This window comes from Paramacrobiotus metropolitanus, unplaced genomic scaffold, assembly GCF_019649055.1.
Source record: "Paramacrobiotus metropolitanus isolate TYO unplaced genomic scaffold, Prichtersi_v1.0 Parri_scaffold0000010, whole genome shotgun sequence".
In the NCBI taxonomy this organism is placed as follows: Eukaryota; Metazoa; Tardigrada; class Eutardigrada; order Parachela; family Macrobiotidae; genus Paramacrobiotus; species Paramacrobiotus metropolitanus.
In genome coordinates, this window is record NW_026570230.1 from 1,245,610 (window position 1) to 1,258,168 (window position 12,559).

At 41.0% G+C, this 12,559-nt stretch overlaps 3 protein-coding genes across 3 annotated transcripts; all 3 read left to right on the forward strand.

The window, feature by feature from the left end:
• Positions 1-3: 3 nt before the first annotated feature.
• LOC129583313 (atrial natriuretic peptide receptor 1-like) lies at positions 4-3,934 on the forward strand. The gene is made up of 18 exons (XM_055475077.1): positions 4-41; positions 115-153; positions 218-295; positions 359-505; positions 580-630; positions 688-870; positions 948-1,074; positions 1,320-1,401; positions 1,464-1,668; positions 1,750-1,878; positions 1,947-2,123; positions 2,189-2,492; positions 2,550-2,868; positions 2,927-2,984; positions 3,043-3,204; positions 3,270-3,405; positions 3,468-3,516; positions 3,596-3,934. Exons 2-18 carry the CDS (start codon positions 136-138, stop codon positions 3,795-3,797), a joined length of 2,427 nt encoding a protein of 808 aa, XP_055331052.1. The 5' UTR covers positions 4-41; positions 115-135; the 3' UTR covers positions 3,798-3,934.
• A 1,585-nt stretch (positions 3,935-5,519) lies between these two features.
• LOC129583466 (uncharacterized) lies at positions 5,520-9,001 on the forward strand. Its single transcript, XM_055475262.1, has 12 exons — positions 5,520-5,868; positions 6,621-6,645; positions 6,719-7,023; positions 7,082-7,125; positions 7,199-7,237; positions 7,433-7,516; positions 7,657-7,803; positions 7,869-7,919; positions 8,074-8,259; positions 8,382-8,520; positions 8,586-8,673; positions 8,821-9,001. Exons 1-12 carry the CDS (start codon positions 5,520-5,522, stop codon positions 8,999-9,001), a joined length of 1,638 nt encoding a protein of 545 aa, XP_055331237.1.
• A 91-nt stretch (positions 9,002-9,092) lies between these two features.
• LOC129583314 (atrial natriuretic peptide receptor 1-like) lies at positions 9,093-11,099 on the forward strand. The gene is made up of 7 exons (XM_055475078.1): positions 9,093-9,420; positions 9,479-9,794; positions 9,871-10,132; positions 10,196-10,415; positions 10,494-10,635; positions 10,701-10,752; positions 10,815-11,099. Exons 1-7 carry the CDS (start codon positions 9,406-9,408, stop codon positions 11,005-11,007), a joined length of 1,200 nt encoding a protein of 399 aa, XP_055331053.1. The 5' UTR covers positions 9,093-9,405; the 3' UTR covers positions 11,008-11,099.
• The last annotated feature ends 1,460 nt before the right edge of the window (positions 11,100-12,559 follow it).

The following is a 12,559-nucleotide window of genomic DNA, read 5'->3' on the forward strand; positions in this document are numbered from 1 at the left end:
TAATATTTTTTGGAACAACTGAAAACTTCCGCAGAATTCTGGCAAGTTTTTAACTTGGAGTGCACGGTGTGCGGTGAAACTAATTCACATACGAATTCAATTCGTCGTTTCTAGGCCGAATCAACCAAGTCAAACATGGCTAATGGTGAATTTGTAAGACCCGCTTAAATTGACCAGCCACAGTAACATATATCCCTCCAGTCCTACATTGTTGCAGGTTTATATTACGGTAGAACCTTATCCACACCCTTCGTGGGGAAATTACTCATGGAAATTTAATGATGACCTCGATGAAGTGAGTTATTCCTGCGTATTTTGGCCTTCTGTATTTTTATGATCCACCGCTTTTTATTTTTAGATACTTGAGGAAACATGGCGTTCAGTATTAGTGATTACTTTGGCCGAAACAGAAACCGGTCGACTGCAGATTCTTGCCCCTCGATTTCCCGTATGGAAAGCCCGTGCGAAAGAAGTCTATGGCTTTGACATTCCAGACGATGAAAGCGTAAAATACTGGCTGAACAGCTAAATTAAATATACTATATACTATAAATGTAATCAGGTGAAGCTGTTTTTCAGATAAATTTTTCTCAACTTTCGGCTTACGAAGCCATGTCGATCTTCTCAAAGGTTTGTAGATGTCGCAAATTCACAGAACGGTCATCATCAAAATTCTGTGCGAAAAAGGTTCTGCGAGAGGCCATCGTGGAACAGCCTCTACGAAACTGGAGCAATGGCACGGAATTTGCCGAAAGGTTTCACAATCGAAAGGTCGATGTAGTTACCGGACCAGTTAGGTTCAGTGAAGATGGAAGTCGGCGTGTTAATCTTGTACTTCGAGACTACAACACCACAACCGGTCGCCTAGAGGTGTGTGTCGATCATACTGAGCATTCTTGTCCTCCCTAAATCGACCAGATATAATTATGTGTATGCCGGTGTTTTAGCCTGTACTTCTTTACGATTCGCTGACCAATGCGCTTCAATCATTGGGTCCCATTGACTGGCCGTATCGAGATACGCCGCCACCCGATGCACCAGTGTGCGGATTTAGCGGCGGTTTATGTGCTCTTAGTAAGTTCATATTATTTTATAAAGCTGCTATGATCATATGTACAGATACTTGTATGTAAGTTGTACAGATACTATCACATGGTCAGTTAACCATAACTGAATCAGTTTAATTTCACTTACAGTTAATTGTTTGTTTATTTAACGGTTATATTTCTCGTTATAGGTGGCCCTAAGTCATAACCATAGCAGTTTTTTTGTTATACATAGTAAATAATATTTACCAGAATTTTCAACAATTTGTTTAGGCAACAACCAATTGTACACCACTGTGGTAGCTACGGTTTGCGCGCTTCTGTTTCTTCTTCTCGGTTTCGGAGCTGCGTTCAGGTATGTTTATTTATCGAACAAATCATTAGCCCTTTTCAATCATCTAAATTCTTTTTAACTAGGAAATGCCGGCAGACCAAGAAAGAGCTGACGTCCAGGCGATGGGAGATCAACCGCGCAAACTTGAAATGCCCAGATTTTCACAGCCTAATCGTGAGCGACGGCTCGGCCGGGTCATTACGCTTACGGCGTCGCCATATGCATGATAAGAAGCCTAGCCTTCCACTGCCACTTGGGGAACGGAAATCGGACATATCTGTGTTTACGGTTGGAAAAGTTTTAGTGTTTTCGAATAAAGCTAATTGCTTAAATGCAAGTACATCGTGGAATAAATTTGCATGAATTCAGATTGATCATAAAGGTCATTTTCCTCATGGAGAGATGAGTTACAACGATCGGCAGGTTTGGGCGAAAGAGATACCGTGCATGTACCCTCTGGATGAACTACCAAAATCCGCTACGAAGATATTAGCGCAGGTCATTTCGCGTTGCATAATAAGTCGGGTATTACATCGTGCGATTGGTAATCAGGTTTTGCCTTGCAGCTGATTGGGCTGTACCATCAAAATGTAAACACTTTTATTGGAATTTGTACAGCCTATGACGGTGTCTCCATGCTTTTTCTGGATGAGTATTGCAAGCGCGGCTCTTTACACGACATGCTGTCCACGCAAAAACCTGATCCGGAACTGAAAAAGTCATTCGTCCAGGATATAATATTTGTAAGCAAATTTAACATATGTCATCGCATCATCATGTCATTACATAAGCGATAAATAATTTTTAGGGATTGCGTTTTCTTCACGAGGCGACCGTAAAGATGCATGGATTTTTAACCAGTTCTTGCTGCCTTATTGATGGGCGGTTTATCCTGAAAATTGCTAAAGTATGCCAACACAAGGTCACTAAGATTCTCAGCGGCGCACAGAAATCAAGGAATTTCAAATTTGCGGACCTATTTTGGACTGCACCAGAGCGTATACTCCAAGCCGGAAAAGCTGAGCCGACGCAAAAGAGCGATATCTATTCAATGGCCATAATTATTGCCGAAATTTACATGGGAACGCTTTTGTATAATCAGCCTCCTGAAGGTACGAGTATTTCACATGTCTAACTGAGATTCAGGAAACAAGAGTTTGTGCTTGCAGATTTATACGAACAGATTACTGTTGCCAAAAATATTTCTTGCCGGCCGTTTATTGATCATTCTCATGTGCCCGATGACCTTATTCCGGTGCTTCAAAACTGCTGGCACGAAAAACCAACAAGTCGACCAACCATACAGCAAGCTCAGACTAGTATTTTTCGTAAACTCATCATATCTGGTCGGGATAAATTAGTGGATAAGATGTTGAAACGCCTGGAGACATATTCTGAAGATCTGGAGGTCAGGGTGTACGAGCGCACACTGGAGCTTCAACGTGAACAGAGAGAAAGCGATTCCTTATTAGCTGAAGTCTTTCCCAAGTAAGACATCGTATGCCGTACTATCTTCCCCCTTACAATCTCTTGCAATACTTTCTAGATCATTCGTCCAAAGACTGAGGATGCGAGAATACATCAAGCCAGAAATGTTTGAGCAGGTTTGTAGTGACCACCAAAATATGCGTTAATAAAGCTGTTGAGGCGATTTGCCTTTAGGTGACAGTCTACTTCAGCGATATCATCGGATTCGCCGAGATTGTCAACACAGCCACGCCCTACGAAGTCATAAGTTTTTTGGGTAGTACGTATGCTGCGTTTGATCAAATTATTCCGTCGTTCGATGTATACAAAGTGGAGACCATAAACGATTCTTATGTGGTAGGAATATACAGTGCAGTACTTAGTTCTGCTTTCAGAACAAAAACGCTGCTGTATTTTTGTAGGTGGCCAGTGGACTGCCGATCAAGAACGGTGACAACCATGCACTGGAAATAGTCGCCATGGCTTGTTTTTTGATGAAGGTCTACTACAAGTCAATCTTCCGTGGAGAAACCGATTTACGGATAGGCATACACACGGGTAGGACAGCCACCGTTTTAATCTGGAAAAGTTATTCAAAGTCATCTTTCTAACGTTTGCAGGACCTCTTGCGGCGGGGATTGTTGGGACCAAAGCTCCACGTTATTGTTTGTGAGTATACAGCTTTTTATCTGATTTTATTATGGTGGACTCCGCGGTCCGTAGACAAAACGTTGTTGATTTTCGGCAGATTTGGTGATACCATGAACACGGCCAGCAGAATGGAAAGCCACGGTGAGGCTGGTCGAATTCACATCAGCAGCCAGACGGCTGCTCTTATTGGTTCTGCCGCCAAATTTGTTCTACAGCCGCGCGGTCATACTGTGATTAAAGGAAAGGGCGAGATGTTCACATTCTGGTTGGAATGGCATTTAAGCTTTTTGGATAGTTAGTGAACAAGCTTTGTGTTTTCATAAAAAAATTGCACGTCAAAATCCTATCTTAAAGTTGCAAAGCATATCGTTCTGATTTGTCTTTCTAGATTTGTGTGATCACTTAAACTTACGGCTGAGCACTACTAACTAGTAAATTGAAAGTACTCTTACAAATTATGTACATGGAGTTTTTTGGCAAAATAACCTTTTAATTAAAAATCAATAATTCACGGCGACTACGGCAAAACCTCTGACACACCAATCCTTCAGAAATTTAACAGCTTCTATTTGCTATAGCCTACAAGTAAGTCATTTTAATTGAACCTTTCGCTGATAATACATTCCTATTTTTACGTCTGATGCATCGATGGATCAGATGCTGCCTTTGTGCCCTGGAGTTTGCGTCCGGTCGCTGACTGGCCACCTCTATAGATAAAGTTTTAGAGAATTACTGGAGAGTTTTGTCTTTCCGGAACCGCAAAATTTTTAATTACATTTTTCCAGGCTAAAGTAGTATCGAGGTTAACTGCAAATTTATTTACTCTACAGGTGCTTTCGTAGCCATTATCCCGGTTCTACGGCAAGCAATTTTTTGACCTGCTTGAGACATCGGCGGAGCACAACACGCCGTCTTTAGAGCGGCATGTTTCAGTATACTTATGGAGCCCGTTTTCATATACATTTTTACGTCTAAAAGACATGGTCTATGGAGCTATATTATGGCATTTTGAAACTCAAATAACACCCATCCTAATGACATCTTTTGGATGTAGAAAACATGAGCGCTTTTTTCTCGAATAGAACCGGGTATAGTCAGTTCCAGCTATCGTCATACTGAACATGTAAACAGAGGCAGTAATGGACAGTATGTGATGGTAACTGAACTACATAGTCGAGGTAACAAGGCTAAGCTAACACCGGTAAATCTGCCTGATTTTCGAATTTTACTGACCGTACTGCAAGCATATACCGTGAATACCACTTTAATAGGCACGGCCATAAGATAGTCCAAAATGCAAACGCGGGCACGCTACTCCAAAGATAAAATTTACCGTTAATTAATCAGGAAGATAAATCTTAATCATGTGGAAATAGTCAGGATACCGTATGTTGCCTGCATATGTAGCGAAACCAGTTACCATGCTATGGGTCTGCTGCTCTAACTAGGCAACTCCTTACTATGCAACCTTGGAATAAGCAAGTGTGCTGCGTGAATACAAGAGACAAGAAAACGTGGGAGAATATTCTCGTTGCGTCAGCCAAAGTACACGGATGGCCTAGTACCGGAAGTAATTAATGACAGATTTGATCGACAAATCGAGTATCTTCATATAAACGTTGACGCTGTTTTACTGTATCGAAGTGATTCGTGAACAGCAGAAATATCCGCAGCTAGGTAGCTACAGAGTATGTCGGATCGTAGAAGCGATGTTCACACCGACAGAGCATTACAGTACGGTCAATACATCGGAAAATCCCAGGGTTTTATTATAATCGTTATAATATTTATCTGCATACAATCGAAGATTTCGTATCAAGTTTCCCTCCCATAGTACTTTTACTCACAGGATCCATCATCGATTAAAATCTGCATAGTGTAATATGGTGGTAGCCAGTCACTTTCTATCAGAATATCAAAATATTATAGATACGTGAGGAGAAGGCTCTTTCTATCTAAATGGATGAACCGTTCGTTTTTAATCCTTTTCATTGATAGACTTTTTGGGTAATAACTGCACAATGTACAGCGTATTTTGTATTATTTTCTTCGTGCTGTTCCTCTGCCTATTTGCTGGAAAGCAGAAGGCTCAGTTGGCGATGGCTCAAAAATTAAGTGTGGAAATAATTTCCCCGGGAATGATCAATATGGCGAGTTTGACGAGTATGCCGCTAACTGCTCCAGCCATCGATATCGGGTTGGAAGAGATACAAAGAAATTATTCGAAAATACTGGACATTGGCTTAGTGTATCTGTACAACCGCTCATTCAGCACCTGTGACGAAGCGGTTACTGGCATCGATTTCCTGGTGTCGGAGTACTATTATTCCCGTAACCGTAATGCCAATGTGACCGTCTTCTTTTTTCCTGGTATGTGTGGAATCATAATATGCTTTGTTTTTCGAAAGCTTTTTGTCTGTTATTTTGCTAACAGGTATTTCAACATTTTCGTGTTAGTTTTGTATAGTTTTTATGAATTGTCTGATACGTCGGAGTTTTAGGCCTGTTAAACAGTACTAGGCAAATGTTGCAAAGATTTTACCGTGTCGCATTAGTCGCATACAGTAGGAAATGAAAGATCATACTTCCACTCACAACTGCGAAAAAAGTTTTTTTTTGCTGGTGAAGCCTACAGTACTTGGACTAAAGCAAGAAAATTTGCATGGGTTGTTATGTACATCGACAATTGTATCAAGAATTAGGTATTTAGTACAGTAGTGTAATATTTTTAAAGGTAGATAACAAAATTATTCACGCCAGGGGTATATTACGTGTTCGTACAGTATTCAGGTATATCTTTCTGCTTGCCCTTTCCAACTCGGAATGGGGAAGCCGTCAAGCGCGATAATTTCTTCAATAGCATCGTTCTCATGCATAAATTCAGTCCACAAAAGCGGCTGCAATACAGTTTGCTAATAATTATGTTCTAGGATGTTCCTGGGAAGCGATCTCGGTGGCCAAATTAACTGCAGGCATGAAAGATTGATTACAACCAATGAACTTGCAATATAAACGAATTAAAGTGCAGTAAACAGCTCCGTGGAGCTGCGAAGTAGAATAGTCTGTCGCCAAACCTTTGCTTGATTTAGTTGTGTCTTTTCACGCGTTACAAATTATTACAGGTTGGAATCAGCTGGCCGTAATAGGGTAAATCGATCTCGCTCTCATGTGAAATAATTGTGATGTTTTTCTCTGAAAGCACACCTTAATGGTTATTTAGAGCATTTAACGATATTGCACTGCGTGATAAGACCGCATACCCCAATGTCATTCAGGCCGGCCCCGTCATGATGCGGCAGATTATTGCCGCTTTTGTGACCTTTCTGGCTAAATACGACTGGAAAACCGTGTATATCGTGTACGACAAAGTAGGGAAAAGTGCGGCCATTGCAGCGGCTGGCAGTTTTCTGCTAGCTAAGACATTGAAAGAGACCAATGGCTTTACAGTGTACACGAAAACTGTGGACAGCGCTAAGGATGACACTTTCTCAGCAGTGCTATCCGAAATCCAGCAAGTAGCTCGGAGTAAGCAATATAACGGAAATTCATATCTGCACACACTGATGCTGCCCCTTCCTTGCAGTTGTTACATTTTGGGGCCATGCCGACAATCTTCGAAAATTTATGGTGAAGACATATTAAAGGGATTTTGTTAGCATTTCGCACTGGAGTACAAGGCAAAGCGGTCTCTTTATTACAGATTGCGGCACATTTTCGCAACATGACAACAGGTGATTATGTAAGTACATGTATCAAAATTGTATGCATATTTTAAATAGTAAGCAATTATTTTAGTACTTGTATTTTTCGAAAGAAATAATTATGAGGCAGATTATTTATTGTTTGCGTCCTACCGTTATGCTGTAAGTACGTATATGTATAATCTGATTCGCCTCTTGATTAAAACGATCCGAAAACTTATGCTTTCATATAGGCCTATATGTCGCTATCACCTTTTGAATATGCAACGCCTTTGTTTGGAGATACTACATGGAAACACAACGACACGTTTGATGCGGTACACGAACATTTGGGTGCGATCTGTTGCTTCTAATTCTAGATCTAAATTCTAGCGATACAAGTAATAAAAAAGATTTTGAATCGGTGTCCTGTCTTATCGGTCTATCAATCCAGAACAGCTAATCGAAATATTTTTAGATTAGCTTCCAATCTTACCGGTCTTTATTCGTTATTACGGCGACTTCATCCGGGCCTGACGCCGAATACACGCGAATGCTGATGCGAACGGAGTTGTCACGACGGTCAGCAGAATATTACAACTACACGTACCAAGCGAACGAACTGGTATACTTGTTTTACCGTTTTCCAGCTGTACTGGGAGCCATTAGCACAGTTTTTTATCTTTCCAGCCGACTCCACACATTTACACCCAGTATGCCTGTATGTACCTGTTAGGACAGGTTAGCATATTACGTTAGGGATCATTTAGTGCTGTATTTTCAATAAAAGTGTTAGATGTTTGTTGCACTTTGATTGCTGTACTCGCGGTCGTTAACTACTCGTATTACGCGCGTTAGCTCGCGGTCGCGGTTATTAACCTAGACATTCTTACAGCTTGTAGAACAACTGGCTCTGGAAAAATATTCACTGGCTGACAAAGCGCAGACGGGAGACCTTGCCAAATGGTTCTGGGGCAAGACGCTTAGCACGCCAGTTGGATCCATAACCTTCGATCTTACTGGAGAACGGCAAATCCAATTGGAAATTCGACAGATGAACCTTACATCTGGACTGTTTACGGTAAAGATCAGGGTAATTTTACCTGTTATAGTCCTTCTTATCGTGCTTTTATTCCATGTTTTGCGAATTTATTAAATGAATAATCCCTAAAGTGTATTTCGAAATGCTTTTCTCATATACAGGCTTTTCTTCAACAAAACCTCAGTGCGCCGGGACAGATGTCAGAGCTGGGTCCTATTACTTGGTTCGGGAAAACGCTGCCACTGGATGTACCCTTGTGTGGATTCAACGGGTTAACCGGCATATGCGCCATTAATTTAGGTAGCAGTAAATTGACATTTTCTGTATCCAATCACGTGTACTGATTCACGACGCATCTTCTTCAGGGAACCAAACCAGATTGATTGTACAATCAAGTACAATCGCATTAGCGGTGATTATTGTTCTCCTTGTTGCTGTTTTTATGATTGCAAGGTACGCCAGATAATGATCCTCGTGACAGTTATGCCATTTTTCGGATGCTATTATGTTTTTAATATGCAGCTGATACTTCTATACGTGTAAACGTACAGAGTACGTGTAAACTAGTGAGAAATTTACTGTTTAACGTTTTTATATTAGGAAAATTTACTCTGAACTGCATCTGCGAAGTATATCATGGGAATTTTCGCCCGGAACGCAGGTCCAAATCAATAACAAATCATTATCGGTAATCATTATTTTGCGTTGTTTATCGGTCATGGCTATCGATGATGATCAAACGGCTGCGTCATTTTATCCTTCCAGTTTAAAACTGGAGTAGATTAATAACAACGGTTTCATCGCATATTTTCAGAATAATGGACCGTTCTATGGAAAAGTCATGCTCCACAATCAGATCTATTTTGCGATGACCGTATCTTACGATTCTTCCATTAACGAGCAATCTCTTCGCAATTCCATTAATAGAAGGAAATGCATAGAGTTTGTGGACAGTGTGTGTGACTTTGCGTCTGCGAGTTAATGAATTTTAACCTATCAATAACGAAACAAACAACGTTGTAGCTGCTCACAATGGACTCTCCCAGTGTAGTTCGCTTCTTTGGAATTACGCTGGCCCCATCCACTTTCAGCATTATATACGAAAAGTGCCACCGAGCAAATTTAAGGAAACTTCTTGATGCCCCGCAGATTCCTTTAGATGACGAATTTAAACTGTCTCTAATTATGAATCTATTGCAGGTAACTGATGTTGCTACAAATCATGTGGTTTATATTTTGATTACGCTCAGAACTGCAGGGTGTTGCTGCTATCCACGCCCATCCGACGATTAAATTCCATGGATCCTTGTGTTCTTATTTGTGTGGCATTACTAATCATTTTGGATTGAAAATTTGTGGTCTTGGATGTGACCGATTATTGCAATACACCGGCCTGAATCGCGGCACTCACTTGCTTGGTGACCTTTTTACATTTCCTGAGAGCGGCGAAACAAGAGTCCAAATTACTGATCGCAGACCGAATGACATTTACGCCGCTGGAGCAATTTGCACCGAAATTTTTACGGAACGTGTTGTCCTTAAAAGCGACAGAGAGCATTTAATTACTTTAGTTGGTAAAGCAGGCAAACGTTTACAATTTACTCCTGGTATGCCCATCAAATTACAGTAAAATTTGTAATTTTATTTCAGCTAATCTTCCACCAAAAGAAAATCTGAAGTACGGAGCAGTTCTTCTGTCTTGCTTTGATAGCGACGCAACGCGTCGTCCGACGGTTAAAAAATTAAAACAAGCATTTTCCCCTAAACGGAAGAAAGTCACAGTTATGGAGAGATTACTGCAACGTTTAGCTAAGTATTCTATGGAACTGGAACATCTGGTCGGTTTAAAAACTCAGGAATTACTTCTGGAACGAAGCAAATGCGATGAGATTCTACTGCATATACTACCAGCGTAAGTACATGATTTAAAGTAGAATCAGAAATGGAAATATACATGACATTCTTGTAATTTCAGAGCCGTAGTGGAAGCGTTGCGTAAACACGAGAAAATACTACCCGAACCTTTCGACTCCGTAACGATAATGTTCAGCGATATTGTTGGATTCGTACAATTTGTCGCATCCGTAACGCCGTACCAAGTCATCGAGTTCCTGAATACAGTGCACGGCCTTTCGGATAAAATAATATGTGATTTTGACGTTTACAAAGTTGAAACGATAGGCGATATTTACTTCGTAAGTACCAGCACTAAACATAACAAAAGAAGTAATGGAGGCAAGCTGAATGAGTTATCAGCAGTATTTGTTTTTCAGATTGTGAGCGGCTTGCCAGTGAGGAATGGCATCACACATGCAGCGGAGATTTGCTACACAGCTGTCACCTTTTTGCAAGTCTTCAGCACTAAATTACGAAGTTTTGACGAATCAATGGCTATTCGGATTGGAATACATACTGGCAAGAAACGTGATACTCTAGGATTGGTTTGTTTTCTTAGTAACAACTTATCGGTAACCTTTTAGAAGGTCCTTGTATTGCTAGCGTGGTGGGTCTACAGCGTCCACGCTATTGCCTGTAAGTTGACAAAAACAAACAAAAAACAAAGGAGATAAGTATATTTATATTAGCGTTCGCAGGTTTGGAGACACGGTGAACACAGCATCCAGAATGGAGTCGTGTGGCGAACCAAACCGCATTCATATCAGCCCCATGACTACGGAGTTAATAAGGAATAACACAGCATTTCGATGTGTGCTTAGAGGTTCTATTCTGGTTAAAGGCAAAGGAGAAATGACAACGTTCTGGCTTGAAAAACGTGACCTTTTGTAGCTGTTTTTGTACAGCATATGTATTATTGTCGTAGTACAGAACAAAAAAATTATGTCCTAGTATATGCTTTGCACAAACGAGAATATACTGTAAAGACTGCAATTCGCACTTGACGGCATGATACAGTAATGCCATTCAGACATATCAGTGGTACGTTAACCTACCCGTAGGGAACACTGGATGCATACGTAGTCAAAAAGCTATGTATAAAATAGAATTAGCAAAGCTAATTCCGGTTAACGCAGCGGAAGTGATTGCAAGGCTGGACGACTTGGATGACCAGTGTCCAGCCAAGAAAACCCTATGGTGTGTCTTGGGATGCAGATCCTGATGCTGCATCAGCAATGCAGTTCGGTTGTGGATGTTGTATTTGTTAGTGATCGTCCATTTCAGTTAGTGCATTTCAGTTGCTGCTGTGTTGGAGTAAAGGTGGTGTACATGTAACAAGTCGTTCTTCCCTCCCGCCCACCCTCTTTGGCGAGGAGACGGGGGGTTGTTTTAGCAAGGACGGCGGGGCCGGTTGCGCCGGTAACCCGTGTTCCGGTGCTGGTGTCTTCACCCAATGCCCAAATAAAAATCGAATCGTTTCGTGTGGTTGTTGTTGCTGCCGTAGTCTGCGTTAATGAGCAGTTACAGAGCTCTGAATGCTTCCAAAGAGAAATCAGTATAATTATGACAGTTTCAGTTATGTACAACCAATGCCATCCGACTTCGGCAAGGTGCCTTTAGTGCATGTACACAGTCCCTAATGGAAGTATACTTAATCAAAAGCTAATTTATATCAGTAACTTACAAGCTAGATACTTGCCACGATTCTAATCAGCTGGCAAGTGGTACCACTTTAATAAGGAAAAGCAACATGAGGGATGCTTTTGAAAAAAAATCATAAATCATGACGGCAGGAACAGCAAACGCTTTAAAATCAAATTAAAAAGATCGGTGGTTTCCAGAAATTTTTGTCTATGTTTTTCCAAGAAGCGCTATGTACAGAGTATGTTACTCTCGTTCCGTTGAACAAATTTGTGCGCCGTACGAATTGGCAAGGTCGGTTGTCCAACCGTTACAGTGGGCTCCCAGTCATCAGCCGGCATATTAAATTCCCATTCGCTAAACATGACTGCGCTTATTTTCAGTCCTAAGTACGGTATTAATCAGCTGTGTCCAATAATTTGGTAAACATTCGAAATCAGTTCCAGTGCGTAACTGAAGGAAAGTTACGATATCAAGACATTTTTAGCTGCAGTTTGCAGACATTACGCGCGCAGGTTACAGAATTCGACTGATTGCTTTGAGAATGGCATCAGTATTATCAACGTCGAAGCCATACTGCTTATAGAGTAATAATCCAGTTGACGTCCAGTAATAATCCGGATAGGTGTTGCACGACAGGACGGACTGCAGCTTTTACGTTATGGCTTTGGCAGCGTTGGCCGACTACGGTATTACATATCATAAATGCAAAAGTTACCAATTACCGTGAATCTGTGTGGATTACAAATTTTGCATTGTACTTAATTCAAAAACATTTTTCGGCTTATGGTTAAGCTGCTCC